At 37.9% G+C, this 15,106-nt stretch overlaps 1 protein-coding gene across 7 annotated transcripts; it reads right to left on the bottom strand.

Moving 5' to 3' along the window:
* Positions 1 to 175: 175 nt before the first annotated feature.
* Positions 176 to 13,682, bottom strand: LOC104798901. 7 transcript variants are annotated; one of them, XM_010521135.1, is made up of 40 exons: positions 13,505 to 13,682; positions 13,008 to 13,358; positions 12,775 to 12,807; positions 12,572 to 12,658; positions 12,275 to 12,330; positions 12,097 to 12,180; positions 11,772 to 11,844; positions 11,310 to 11,365; positions 11,095 to 11,200; positions 10,946 to 11,014; positions 10,539 to 10,625; positions 9,976 to 10,026; positions 9,497 to 9,620; positions 9,164 to 9,219; positions 8,937 to 9,065; positions 8,636 to 8,699; positions 8,418 to 8,452; positions 8,272 to 8,341; positions 8,002 to 8,196; positions 7,535 to 7,699; positions 7,089 to 7,110; positions 6,895 to 7,009; positions 6,673 to 6,789; positions 6,234 to 6,563; positions 5,940 to 6,040; positions 5,679 to 5,856; positions 5,429 to 5,537; positions 4,987 to 5,081; positions 4,455 to 4,553; positions 4,008 to 4,074; positions 3,822 to 3,907; positions 3,384 to 3,665; positions 3,257 to 3,289; positions 3,049 to 3,150; positions 2,692 to 2,838; positions 2,310 to 2,424; positions 1,989 to 2,208; positions 1,284 to 1,475; positions 875 to 1,198; positions 176 to 654 (listed from the first exon to the last, which is right to left on the bottom strand). In XM_010521135.1, exons 2-40 carry the CDS (start codon positions 13,356 to 13,358, stop codon positions 381 to 383), a joined length of 4,899 nt encoding a protein of 1,632 aa, XP_010519437.1. In that variant the 5' UTR covers positions 13,505 to 13,682; the 3' UTR covers positions 176 to 380. The 7 variants fall into 7 exon arrangements, with proteins under 7 accessions (XP_010519437.1, XP_010519435.1, XP_010519436.1 ...); XM_010521133.1 differs by having other exon boundaries at positions 7,535 to 7,693; positions 8,636 to 8,726; XM_010521134.1 differs by having other exon boundaries at positions 2,692 to 2,832; positions 8,636 to 8,726.
* Between the last annotated feature and the right edge of the window lie 1,424 nt (positions 13,683 to 15,106).

Here is a 15,106-nt window from a genome sequence, read left to right on the forward strand (position 1 = left end):
GAATCTCTTTCCCTCTGGGGTCTTGCCCACAGCTTTTTCTTCTCTCTCTTTTTTTTTTGGCTAGTTTTATACAGGAAGTGTTTTTCGTTTTCATTTTCATTTTTAATATTTAATTATAAGTGGAAATTAAATAAAATTAGAGAGAGTGGACTCTAGGGTTTATTATCATAGATAATTATGCCTTGAAATGAAAACGTATTTAATTACTCCTCACCGTCCACACAGAATCCGTAAAAAGGGCTACACCGTTTGGACTTTAAATGGGCCGTACCCGTATCGACGACTAATTATCCACAAACCAAAAAAACCGGCCATACCCGACTGGTAAACCGGAGATTTCATCAAACCGGTAACTTCTGATCCAATCCACTCATCGTCTTTTAGTCGGCCGTACTCCCGTCGTCTTCCTCTGCCGCGACATGCTCGTCGAACTCCAAACGACGTCGTTTCGGGAGATTCGTGACACTCCCAAGGAGCCCTTCGTATTCGTTCTTCCTCTTGGAGAATTTCTTCTGAACCTTACGCAGAGAGTTGTCAGTTCCCGTGATCTGTTCCACGATAGTTCTGAGATCATCTCTCTTCGCTTCGATCTCCTTCAGAATCGATTGTGTTTCTTCTGATTTTACCGATACAGGGAAATACATTTCTGGCCGCCTGGCAGAACAAGACAGATGGATCGGCAAAAGGGTGTGCGAGGAAAAAACCAGAGCTTTCATGGCGGTTTTTCTCAAATTTCGGATGATTCGAATCAGAGAAAAAGTCCATCATGGACTCGATGGTAACTTGGCAGAAAAGAAACAGACCCACAGAAAAAGAAACCCATTTTCTTGACAGTGAAACAAAAGATTCTGAAACGAGAAAGTGAGCCACGTACCAGCTTCCGAGACGAATGAATCCATCTTCTTTGACGATTGCACCATCTAACGAGACCGCAGCTCCACCGTTGATGTACGGAAGCGCCGCTTCCAGATGATTTCTGGTCTCGTATACATGCAACGTCTTGAAAAGTGCATAGAACAGAGTGTCTCTCAGGCCGTAGCCCGATGATATCCGTACGCTGAGCAACTCTGAAGCCAAATCGATCATATTCACGGCATAACCCAAGAAGCCCGGTACCATATCTCCATTCGGTAACCTAGGTCGGCCCAAACTTAATCTTTTCAATGGATCGTTCTTGACATATCCGCCCTTCCAATGTCTGCAAACAAGAGAACAATGACCTGTTGTTTATCTGTTACGTAAAGGATATTGAACAGAAAAAGAAACTGACAACGTTTTTTTACCTGATTCTCTCTAGACATATGACGGTAAAACGACTGGCCACGGATCCTTGAAGCTTCGCTGCTTCAGCGTGAATCCCGAACTCATGATCTATAACACCGTTTGGTCCATATCGCTCCAGCGAACGAGCTGATTCATATGATTTGCATACCAACGCTAACATCGTCTCTTTTCCCAAGTATTCAGAGAGTATCCTGCATATACCCGGCAGCTCAAGGAATTAAAATGTTAAACAGAAAAAGGCAAGACTTTTGTAAACCCGAAAGACTTGGGACTGGACCTTGCAGAAAACAGATGAGCAAAACGTCTAATACCCCCTCCTTTCTCGCTAGCAAAAAGGAGTTCACAACCATAAACTTTAGTCCCAACCAGAGACGATACATGATAAGAGATAGGGGTGGCCGAAGTCACCCAACCTCCGGATACCCACCTGGCAACGAGATGTAAAAAAGTGATTGGCCAAAATTCCAATCACTTTGCTTTCCCAATCTCCAAATTTGGCTAAGTATTGTTACGAATATTGGGGTTTTGGCAAACCCGCACGGGTGTTTCAATTCAGACACCTAAATACACGGGGACAAGATTGAGTGACAAAACAAGAAACCCAAGACTTTCAGGTTCAGGTTCAGATTCAGGTTGGAGTAACCCGAAAATTTCAGGTAACCGACCGTGTGCACTACTAGGATAAGGGTAGTCGGATTAATCACCTGCTAAGCGAAGAGGAGACAACTGAACCAAGAAGTGCGACTGGACCAATCACATCCTTCCTTAACTGAATCTGAGCTCGAGATGGTGAAATGTGTCTGGACAGACAGCAGTAAACCGATGCAGCAGAGTCGAAATGCTCCATTTCTATCTTTCTCATCAATGCTTCTTTTGTCGTTAAGCATTCCGGGAAGGATGCATCATCAAGTTGTCCCAGAGAAGCTTTTTGATATGATTTAAGAAATGGAGAAAAACAATCCCAACGCCTTATCAATGGATTGGCTATTGTAGGGAGATTATGCAAATAAATAAATGAATAATACCTTGCAATATGTTCAAGTCTTGTTCGATTTCTTTCTTCTGAGTCATTAAACCATTCAGCTGCTTTTCAAGTGCCCCATTTCGTGAGCCGTATCTTTCAAGTTTTTCGAATAACTCCTGCAGAAATAACGAATACCAACAAAAGAACACAAGCCCTCAAATGCATGGTCTTGACATGCTTGGACCATAAAAAAAAACATGCTTTTTTTGCTTAATGAAGATGATCTCTGTTCTGATCTCATGTTTTAATGATGGTATGTGACAAAGTTTCAACATGTTACAAGACAAGCAATTTAGATTCTGAAAGAAACCTCTTCATGAGCAAAGCATGTAAAGCTACTTCATGGCCTTGACATGGGTTACATGGTTGAAGATCATATATACCTCACTGCGCTCATGTGCAGACATTAAGCTCACTTGGCAGTGGATTGAGGAAGGAGACACTTCAAGAGGCAAAACGTGGTTCTCCGAAAATGGAAGGAGAGACTCAATCTCTTCTCTTTCGGATTCAGGAGCAGTCTCAATCTGAATCTTAAAAACATAAGAGAATCACCACACATATATGCAGAAGACAGTGAACACCAAGAATATATAACAGAGGACCATACTCAAGTCTGTGATAGATCTATAGATCAGAAAGAACACTCACAAAAGTATGTTTGCTCAACAGGTAAATGAATCAAAACAAAAAAGGGAAGAAATGCAAAATTCCAAATTATGATATCACAGTACGCAAGCTACCTTTACGTGTGGATGAAACTCAGGAAAAATCCCGTTCCCTGAACATGGATAGGGAGACTCAGTGTCGTCTCTTTCAGATTCAGGAGCAGCCATGAGCTGAATCTGCAAAAGAGTACAAGAGAATCAGAAACACTTTCCTATATCGGGTTTTATATTTGAGAATTGAGATCTAGCTAAATCTGCACTAGAGTTACAAGAGAATCAGCACCAGTATGCAGAAAAGCGAGCACCAAGCAGATATCTGAAAAGAAATGGAGAAAAAGAATGCAACCAGAAAGAAAAAAAACCGAAACAAATGCAAAAGATAGAATCAGGCCCAGTTCCAAAGTTACTACCTTTAAGCTCATGTGAAGCTCAGAGTGACGAAAATGAAACACCTCCAAACAAAAGAGACCTTCATTTTTAGGGAGAAAAAGAGAAGGGATTTTGCAGCAGCCATGTACAAAGGCATATCGAATGGCATTCTCCGAGATTGCTGGATCAGATTTTAGGGTAAGGGTATGATAACTCCCGGATTTTTCATCATCGTGAATGCTTGTATCAACAGTACCATCCGAATTCGTCACTTTGAAAACAATATTTTCAAGATTAGAACCGGCAGTACAGTACTCTGGCAGCTGAAAAAAAAACGTACTTGTTTAGATTGTAATCATAAACAAATATATCAGTGAAAGATAAGAAGAGAATAAGAATTACTATGAAGGAACATAGATTCATAGAAGTGTTCAACGCATGAGCAACAGATAGAATCCACGCATGTTATGCTTACCGACCTCTGTTACAAGTTGGAGCTCTCTTCTCACAGTTTCTGACTCTATCTTGAAAATTTCTTCATCACTGGACCTAACAGAAAGCGATACTATCGAGAAGCAAAACCACAAGATAAATCAGAATATAACTACCCGAACTTACAAAGAATGCATAACAGAAGAATGTAGCAATTTACGAGACCAACTTACCAGATTTCCCATAGCCTGCTTTGACTTTGAGAACTCCAGAGAGATCAATGCAGCCACAATCATCAACCTGTGAATTTCCAAAAATCTATGACACTGAAATCCAAACTCTCAAATCAACCGAGGAGATTTGATAGCTGATTATATCAACCGAAAAACATTATAACGGCTACGACAATACTTTCAATATAGGATTATTTCCACTCATCAGCTAGATCATTGGTTCTATTTTTCTTCCACAACAGCTGACAGAAAATACAGTAAATATAACATCACTCCAGGATCTGACCAGAAATGAAAGCCCACAGAAATTGATGGTAAACGATTATCTTGAAGATTTTCTAGAACACAACATAAACTTGACTCAGAAAGCACACCACACACACAACTAAGATTTCTCTAAAAGAGAAAAGAATCACAAGCATAGCAAGAAAAGTAAGCTTCACGTACACTACGTTTTAATCCCATCTGATCTTGGATTTCGAAGCCATCAAGATGTAACATAACATCAGTCCCTTCTTCGACATGGTTACCATATCCATCGAACATCTACATGAAATTTCAAAGTTAGTCTGAAGTGGTAAAAACATTGAATTTGATTGTTAAAGAGTTAAATTTGTGTCAGTTGAGTTCACATAAAAATAGTTTACCATTCAATGGTTAATTCAATTCAACTCTCTTAAATTCACAATTTCAAAATTATTTAGTCCATACATTAAAATTTCAAACTCCCTTAACTTCTTGATATATCCAAACTCAAACTTTTTAACTTAGTAAACTCAACTCTCTAAATTTTCTAAACCTGCTTCTATAAACCACATAAACCACCTTAACAAAATGTCTACTCTCTTAACACAACTAATTACCGTTGGGAGCCATTACTTCTTCAGAGGATATATGCAGCGACCTTATATACGTATATCGACGTACATCTAATTCAGTTAAATATATCATATATGTACATATATATACTTGCATATACCTCTAAGGTAAGATTTCTAACAGTGAAATCAGGAAAAAGATTATCCAATGCTTCTCGATTGTTTACAACAACATGCTCCAGAGGGCCTGGCTTAACTGAAGAAAAGAAAACTCGTTAAGGAAAACAAATCTCTATTCAGGCCTACAAAAATGAAATGTGCAATCAAGACTATCTTAGAGTTAAAACCTAAACTAAGCATTCTCCAATATCTAATGTACCTCTACATACTAAAGAAAATATGTATATTTACCACATGTAACGTCTCTTTTGATGGTTTTCATTTCAATATTTATAAATAGAGAAAAACACAAATTACAGGATGTATCCGGAAAAAAGATAGCTTACAAGCCTACACCAGCCAAATTAATCAAACAGTGTACAAATTATGCAGAAGAGACAGATGAGAGGATAGAAAATAATAAGATCAGAGTAGTAACCTAACCTTTACAAGAAACAGAGACACAAAGTGGTTCATCCTTTGAACAAATCTTTAAGGCTGCTTCATAACTTGGTCGGATCCTGTCCAATTCATTTGTCCCAACAATAATATTCTGCATGAATTTCAAAATCACATAAATGAGCATTTTTCCTCTGGCAATCTTCACAGTCAAACCTTCATCACAGGCTAAGTTCAAAAATTAGCATTTTTGCTGTACCAATTTGTTTTAGAAAAGCAAGTAATAGCAACATACCTCGATATTGAGAATGGATCTGTTTTTTATTACATCAGCCTTCACCTTGTCAATTTCAAGTCTAAAACCTGAGCTAGCAGTCAATTCCACTTCAAGACTTGGAGTAGAAGAGAACTCAATTTGGTTTTCATACATGTCATAGCAAGCAATACGGAAAGGTGGGAAACAAGAACCGACCCTGCATACTTGACTATGTAATGTCAACCCGAATTTGAATTCTCAAGAGAATTATAGGGTCTATGAAACGATTATGAGTCTTACCGAATCTCGAGGGACAAGTTTTCCAGATTATTAAGTTTCCAGCTTGTTGCCTTTGAAGAGGCTTTAACTGAGACAGTCTTTGTGCAGCACAACGATTTTCCCTGGATCACAAGTGTTCATTAGAACGCATCACACGAAAGTCTGGCCAACTTAACAAGACAAAACTTTCTTTCTTTCAAATTCATAAATAAAAAAGCAGCCCTTCTATTGTAGTTTCATAAACAAAAGCAAGAGGTCTAACAATGTTCAAAATTAGAATGTTTTTGAGTAAATATGATTTCGGAAGTGCCTTACAACGGAGAAGGAGAACATGTAGATCCCAGCTTTCTTGAACAAATCAGGGAACTTGGACCCGAGCGAAAAGAAGTATAACCCATGAACAGTTTTTCGCGAAGAATGTGAAACACGCTGTGAAAATACATGCTGGACATTTTTGTTGCTTGATTTACCAGTTCCATTCACCAGTTTAATCTCCATATGCATTTCTTTATCAAGCTTCACAACCTGCTTCTGATCCAACCTCTTTGACGGTGTTGAGGATGTGAAGTTGACGGGTCGGACAACCGCCACAATCTCCTGCGGTGGAGCTTCCCCAGCACGTACTGATACATCAACAGGGAGTGCCTGTAACATAACAATACATTATGTATCATTGCCTAAAATCAAGATCAAAACTGTTGACTCCACAACTGCTACTAAACGACTCATTTATAGTGCTAAATACATTTCCTACCCCATCAATATCCAGCTCCAGGCACTCTCTCTCATTCAGCAAATCAATGGATGCAGGAGCCTTGAGCCGCTCCTTCTCAAGTTTAGTATCCCATTCTTGTCTTTCAACAGCTAAGCACTGTATCAAAACATTTCGAAGAAAAAGTCAAAGCTGTTATGCAGAAAGAGAAATCAACAAACAAATCAAGAGGACAAATAAAAAGCAAATAAATGAGTAACTGACCTTTCCGGCATCAATAATACTGATCGGCAGCGAAAGAGAACTTTGTAGTTTCAGCTTTGGGAATCCATTGATGATTGTAAGCAAGCATCCCTCATTCTCAGAACGATTGATTGGCCTTTATAGATTGAGGTAAGGGAACTAGAAATTGTAAAATCATCTAACTTTAAGAATGATCCGAGAAAAAAATATTTCACCTGCATATGACCCGAGCATCCCCTGTTCAGGAGAAACAACAAAAAACAAAGCAAGAAATGCTGTCAAACACAAAACCTCATAATCTTTCACCACCTCTTTAATTTATTGTGAAATTTTGATATTGGAACTGTTCAGTACTAACTTGCAAGACTAATGACCCATCATAGGCTCTTTTACAACTTCACTCTGCTTAAGGAGATTCACATAGCACTGTAGCAATCATATAGCTTAAAAACTGATTTCAGTGGATGGAAAACGAAGGGCTTCTTCTATAAACAAAATCCTACAGACAGAAATATCACTAACACTATTTAAGCTTCAGTTAAACTTAACACAACAGACAAAAATAGAAGCTCAAAGCAAAAGAATCACACAACTGAGACATGACAACTCGAAATTGTAGTTTCATTTCTACAGAGTAAATGAGAACAGAGATGCTAAGTACCTCCAGCTTCACCCTGGAATCCTTCGACGAGGAAATAGTCAATTGTCGCATATATATTGTTGCTGTGAACTCCTGCACATGCACCTTTCAGAATCTTGATATTCTGCCCCCGACTCCATGATACCCCTTTTCTCTTCAAACATTCATGCACCCGAACAACTTGAGCTCAAAAATCACCACATGTACAAATTAGGCATTTGCTTCATATAAAATTAGAGAAAAATACGACCTAGACAGAAGATAAAGAAGAAGATTGACTAACGGCACAATCACAATGGCTGTGGGCTGTGAACTAGCAATCAAACGAAGGCAAATTTCCATTTTTTATAGTAATAACTTCCTTTATTTAAATGCAGGAAAAGAGAGCATTTGAAAATTTTTTAGAAGCTGATATTTTGGATGTTTTCCATTTAAAATGAAAATTTTGATGGTATGGCACTCAAAGATGCATACATGAAACCGCTTACCATCGCCTAAAATACGAAGAGCGTTTTTATCTAAGGGGTCGTTTTCTGAGTCAACAATGAGGATGCCTTCATCTGCAGTGGACTCAGCCTCTCTGTCATAGCAATGATGCATTTCCAGAACCCACTTCTGAAACTCCTTTTCAAGTTGTGTGTAACTCAACGGCTTTCCGGCTCTATGCATCTCGATACTCACATCTTTAAAGCCAAGGAGTTAATTAAAGTCTACTCATGACAAAGACATTGTTGGTTGTACAAGGTTTACGAACTGACCTTTCTCTGTAGATTTACTCCCAAAGTTTCTCAAAGCTCTTGAATAAGGGTTTTGCTGCGCAAGATCAGTCTGAAAAAAAGGGATGTCATGGTATAAACCCAATGTTTTGGGATGCAATCTGAGAATGTTAAAAAAAATAACTCACTTTCGAGGGTGTTGGATTGAAGCCAGCATCCAAGTCTGTAACCAACAAAGGGTAAGCAAGTGTTAATCTACTACGAATTCTGGTATATTTTTTCCTGTATACGCATAAATGATTATGTGTTCCAAAACTCGAAAAGGGGCAATGTTTTTTATTTTCCACATACCACATAGGTTTAGAGGGTTGATCGTCAAACGGCTAGAACTCTTATAACCACGTACCGATAAAGCATTTAACTCGCGAGGAACAACTCTTCAATATGGGGGCATTAGCACCTTTCTTCAGCTTTAAGTTCATAAACGGAAACGGTGGCTGCACACATTCAATTAGTTTCAAGAGAAAGGCATCACTGAACTAAATGTTTCATACCACCTACACAAACATGGAACACATATAGCCACAAAATTTCCATAAAAGATATATCATTCAGAGTGACTTTTGGCCAGGCATGCATATAATACAGAAGGTAAGTTCTATATGCTTCCTGGTATTTATAAACAATCTGTTCTACAGAGAACTAACCCAACAAACTTCTGGAAGTAGACGGCCGAGCCTTCTAACTGAAATGCAACTAAAGGTCTCGACGCTATCTGTTACTCTGTATCCTTGCTCTTCTAAGCTTTCCAAAATTCTCTCAATGCTCTCCTTCCCCTACATCATAAGCATTCCAAGCTTCAGTACTCAGACCATTTGAAGAAAATAACAGAGTCACTATGTTTTTTTTTCTTTTCTGAATGCATTGTTTGTACCTCGATGATTGGAAAATAAACAAACTTGAGGCGAGCATTTGCCTTTGAAGATATCCCTGGAAAGAAATGAGAATTAAGACTAAATGGTAACATAACCTTTGGCAGTTTTCGAAAGTGAGGCTTTCATGGTGTTACAATTAGCCTGTGCATTCTTTTGCAATGAGAAAAGGGGGTAAATTATTGTATGCTGATGTTCACACATGTACATGAATGCAATTATGTGAAAGGTGCATCGTAATATTTTAACATTCCAACGTAGAAATTATTTCACATAGGGGTGAGAAACAGCGATCTTTTCAAAGGGAAAAGCTCCAAATCTACATAAGGACATACCTTTTGTTTTCTCACCACTTGCACAGAATCGAAGCTGAAAAGAAAATTCACGGCCCGTACATGAGTTTAAATTGGTAATCGCAACCTCTCCACCTTCTAGTTCAGCTAAATTGTCTCCATTGACCTGAAAAGAACAAACAAAAACAGAAGGGGAGAAAAAGAAACGGAAAAACAGTCATACCGAAATTGATTTTCCAAGTTCAGGGACATATGCATAAAATGATATCTAACCATAAAATCAGAACTTAAACAGCTTTGATAAAGTTCTGGGTAGCAGATATTCTTGCATCACATATAGCATAGAGCGCAAGATTGCATTTAAAGAAATCTGAACTCGCTGGTACATTTCAATTCGTTTTATGTTTTCTCAAGATGATAAGACATGAAATACTTATGCGAATTCAGTTCTGTAAAGATCTCGCAAGTTCAGTATGCTCTTATATAGTATTACAAAAAGGTTCTCGGTATAAAGATCAAACCTGGAACTCTATCGGCATCTCAGTCTTCCCTGTTTCAGAGATTTCATCACACTGCACGATGATGATGATGATGATGATGATGATGATGATGATGATGATGATGATGATGATGATGATGATGATGATGATGATGATGATGATGATGATGATGATGATGATGATGATGATGATGATGCAAAATTCAATACCAGTTTTACATTTCAGGAAAACCAAATAAATAAATCAAGATAAAGATGCAGAGACCATAGTAATCCATTGCGACCAAATTGGAAACTTAGGATTCCAATCATGCATTGTTAATTGTTTTTCAACATCCAACACAAGGGTATGCCTGTTTTAAGAAAGCAACACAAACTTATGTGTTAATTTGTATTTATGTGACACCAGTCTAAGGGACTTTGCTCACTTAGAAGTTAGAACCAACGTCGATTAGTATAACATTCTTTATCATGTACTAGAAATATTTCAAGAGAATTCCAACCATAATATTGCAGAAAGGGTAAAAAGGAGGAAAAAAAGATACAGAAAGATAAGTTTAATATATTCTTGCTTATCACAATTACCTGGATGTAAGGAAAATAGATGTCCTTAAGCTTGCATTGGAGGTGTGATATATCAGGCATTTCAAGCTTTGGTTCAAAAATCTCCACCTACAAAGAGTGAGGAATAATTGATGTTATGAGTAAGGTAATAAACATATATAGAAACACGTAGTTCCTTTAAGACTAGACAAAAATACAAGTTTTTGGGCCAAACCATGGTATTGAAACATGAATTCATTGCATGTAAGATAGGCATAGTTTTTGTTTTATTGGTTACCACCTACTCCTTTATCCGGGCTTGGGACCGGGTAAACAAGAGCAAACTCATGCCATGGTATTGAAAACAAAAAAAATAGATAGCGCCAAAACAGATAACTAACTCCTGAACAGCTAAAGAGAAAGGATGACAAGTAAGAAAACCCTTGCACCTTCGTAAAACTTCCATGAGGCGACAATTTAATTTCCTCCTCCGTTGGATCTCTCATGCCACCGTCGGTCTAGAAAAGTAGTAAAATTTATTGTAGCTAAAAAAAGAAACAAGCCTAAAAAGCAAAGTTACAAGAGAACATTCACCAACCTTCCAAGTAACACCAGAGCCAGAACGGTTGATCAAAGTTTCTCTCTCGAGAAGCAAAGTGTAAACTTTCTTAGACTCTTTTGTCTTGGAAGACACCAATGTACGTCTATAAAAAAAAGTCCGTCAATCCAATTCAACAAAAAGAATGCAAAAATGAAGCAGATAAGTATCTGTCGATCTCAATCTATCTAATGAAACAATAGGCAAAATCTCACCCTCCCAGGTGCATAGAGGCTATAGGACCTCCATATCCAAACATCCCGAACAGCGGCTACATGACAAACAAAAGCAGCTTACTCAGATCATCAACAGAACATAACACATATGGAAAGAAAAAGCCACGGTTTATGAATTATATATGCCAAAAAACCTAGATATGAAGTCGTATTCATGTCACATATTGATGTCTCCACAAATTTAAACATACTCTAGTCACAGTAGCAAGAAAATTGTTAGAAATGCCTATACACACTTGGACAGCTCGGCAGATCGCCTACAATACTTAGAATGGTTAAATCCAATCCAATATTACTACAAAAATCCGTATATAAAATTGTAAACACCTATTATCTTTGGCAGTCCTCTTCCTTTTAGATAGGATCCACACTATGTAAAAAATCAGAGATAGATATGATGTCTCTAAATTATTCTGACAGTTTTTAAGAATCATTTCATACCTTTAAATATGGAGGCTTGCCACCAACTGCCAGGGGTTTCGATGATCTGTGTAACGAGGCACCCATCCTACCCCTACACAAGAAGAAAAACAGTGCTCAAAAGCTGACAATAAGAAACAAAACCGACTATTGTCATACTGAGAAAAGAATAGCCAATCCGAATTTTTCATTCCAATGTGCATAAAACTTGTGAAGTTAATTCGCCTAGAAAACCTGTTACATGGTTCACAGTTCATAACCCACTAGCCATGCTAACAAAGATCTGTTATACCAATATGTTCTATTTCCCACCCAGAACACTTCAGTAAATTCTAAAAAGCTTTACCATTTCGCGATGGAGTTCGTTTCGCTACCATCCATTCCGGAACCCGTATCAAAGACTGAAATTCGGTCCTCACGAATATCCACACTGTAAAATTCATCAAAACCAATCACACTTAATTAAAAAAAAAAATTGTTGTGATCATTCAACCTTGCATATAAGATAAGAGGCATATATACACCTAATAAATCTCCGATGGTTGTCTGAGTTAAACCACACAGCTTGTAAGGAATTGTCCTGTGAAATGAGCAAACAGAGAAATGGAGGTTTGATAGCCAAGAAAAGTAGCACTGAGTACTAAATCTCTTTTATAAAAGACGTCAGTTCGGCTTGGTTATCTTTAACGAGTCAAATAACCAACCAAAAGTCCAGTGATCTTGTCAAATACAAGCCAAGGCAACTTCACGTTGATAATGATACAAGCGATGTAAAAACCAACAAAAATGCTGTAAAACACGGCTATCTATGGAAGACTTACTATCAAATCCGCAAGAGCTGTTACAAAAGTATAATCTTCAGGTAGCTCTTTCAACACTTCAACATCAGGAGTCAGGTCCCACATGTTCTGAGAATCAGACGCTCATCAGCACAATCAGATTGAAATTGCAATGCCGAAACATTCGCTGCAAAAGCAGGGAAATTTCATTTCAACGTTTGTCCTGGACAAGGTGCACAACTCACCTCGAATGTATCCGCAGCCTCACCAGAACCATCCTGATCCAGAGGAAGAACAACAACATGAAACCAAAAATCATGGGGAATCCAAAACCAAAGAAAGGAGAAATATTTACTCCAAGTTTTGCTGGAAAAGAAAGAACTTCTGAAATAACCAGTTACAGATCAAATATACCAATATGATAAGGAAACGAATATGAAACAGAGCCAAGAGACTGAAGCGGGAGCTGGAAACTCACATGGAGACATACGATATGCATCTGGCAAGGCTTAAACTCTCCGAATCTAACGCTTTGCCTCATCTTGTTACCATTAGAATCCTCTAAACAAAACCTGGGACCTGAGTTCCAGCCTATCGGCTTTTTCTTCCTCATCAACCCACAGTTCATCCGGGTTTTGTCATATTCCTCCTTCACCAGCTTCACGAAAAGCTCCATTGGCATTTGGGGCTTTGAGTAACGTACCGTGAGTTCCACAGTAGCTGTATTTGGTAACAGGACTTTAAAACGGTAGAACTTCCTGGTGTCGGAGTCATCATCGTCATCGTCAGATAGAATCAAACGCCTCTTGCTCTGCCCCTTGGAGCCCATCTAGAAAGACAACGTAAACCCAGAGGAGCAACATAATTTCTCAAAAAGAGTCGATTTTTAAGACATTAGGGTTTATAACCCAACAGCAGCAGACAGAAACAAAGAAAAACCAAAAACAAAACAGAAGAAGAAAATTCATCACTTACATTTATCAGTTTTCAGCAACTTGTCCCTCCGCCGCAAAAAAAAAAACACTCCTCGTTTATGAAACAGATGGTAAAACCTAGTAGGAGGTTTCTGTCTATTCTTTGATTCTGTGTTTTATGGATGATCCTTCGTCGAGAAGAAGAAACAAGAGGAGAGAGGAAGGTGAAGGGACGACAGTGAGAGGGTGAGGGATTTAAGAGTGCGACAAAGCTTCGGCCCTAAGCTTCTTTGCTGTACGGTAAATAACCTCCTTTGCCACGTCATCAAAGTCCAACCAATGATATTTCGCCTCATTTTTTCTTTTCATTCCAACGTATTTAGCTTCTCGATAATGGAAAAAATGGCCTGTAAATTAGGAAAATCTATTTGTTGAAACTTTGATACAGTTTTGAACTTATATTTGTTTAATTAAGTTCTCATTATAATATATCTTATCAGAATTTATAACCGAATTTCAAATTAATATCAGTTATTAGTGCTACTGAAAGCTATACATAGATACATGTACATATACTACCATATAGCCATTTGTGGTATTTCCCGAGATCATCAGACTTCTCAAAACTGCCGAAACTTGAGACGAATGTTGCTTAAAGAGCTCAGAGTAGGTAATATTTAATAAAGCATCATTTCCTTGTCTGGGAAAATTTACCATGAAAGGGTAAATAGTTCCAAAAATGTAATGTCGGTCCAAAACTAACAATAATAGTAACGCGTTTTTTGAGCTTTGGAGTCCCGCTTGGTTTTAATTAAAATTGGTCGGGATTTTCATTGTAAAATCCAACACTATGCGCATCAATGACACAAAGCTTTTACTAACAACAAGGGTAGTTTTTCCTAGATTCAGTCATAAAACATAACAACAGGGAAACATCATTAAGGCTTTTCTCTGCAACCCATCAGCAGAAGGAATTAAAAAATAAATAAAACATTTTAAAAAAAAAGAATGAAGGAAAAATCTGAAGAAGATTCATACATACATTTTACCAGTTTTCACCAACTTGCTCCTCTCCAAAAAAAAAAAAGCCGCGGAAATGACTCCTCGTCGTTTATGAACCCAGATGAAAAACATCCAACCTAAGTAGTTCAACCGGTGAAACGGAGATACAGAGTCTATCCCGTCCCGAATTCAAACCTAGGTTAGGGAGAGAACATATAATTTAATCACATGGTTGGTTATCGGCTCCGTGATTAGTTTGGATCTCGATCCAGAAACCTGGTTAACAAAAAAAAACAGATGAAAAACCCAGGAGGAGGTTTTTGTCTTTTCTTTATTCTGTTTTTATGGATGATCCTTCCCCAAGAAGAAAAACAATGATGGATGTACGGTAATACCGCCTTCTGCCACGTCATCAAAATCTTTTTTGTGTTTATTCCCCGATCTATCCTCCTCGCTTCTCAATAATCTTCTGCCGCGTCATAATTTGAACTTTGATTTGTTTATCAAAATCCTGCTTATTACTTTAACTGATCCGAATTTCAAACTAATTGTAAATTAATATTTTTATGTTAATATGCATAGCATTACCATCTCTATTGTTTTTAGAAAAAAACAGACATTTAGTTCTTTCGCGGTTATCTCCGCTGATCAAAACCATTAA

Source organism: Tarenaya hassleriana, unplaced genomic scaffold (genome assembly GCF_000463585.1).
Source record: "Tarenaya hassleriana unplaced genomic scaffold, ASM46358v1 Cleome6, whole genome shotgun sequence".
In the NCBI taxonomy this organism is placed as follows: Eukaryota; Viridiplantae; Streptophyta; class Magnoliopsida; order Brassicales; family Cleomaceae; genus Tarenaya; species Tarenaya hassleriana.

What these genes read in the sequence shown, in the direction of transcription:
- LOC104798901 (XM_010521132.1), bottom strand. Translation starts at nt 13,358, where the DNA reads ATGGGCTCCAAGGGGCAGAGCAAGAGGCGTTTGATTCTATCTGACGAT. An exon ending in ATTCCAGGGTGAAGCTGGAG is followed by an intron (nt 7,111 to 7,534) that starts GTACTTAGCATC and finishes TCTCCTGAACAG; the next exon opens with GGGATGCTCGGGTCATATGC. An exon ending in GTCTCCTCTTCGCTTAGCAG is followed by an intron (nt 1,476 to 1,988) that starts GTGATTAATCCG and finishes GGGTATATGCAG; the next exon opens with GATACTCTCTGAATACTTGG.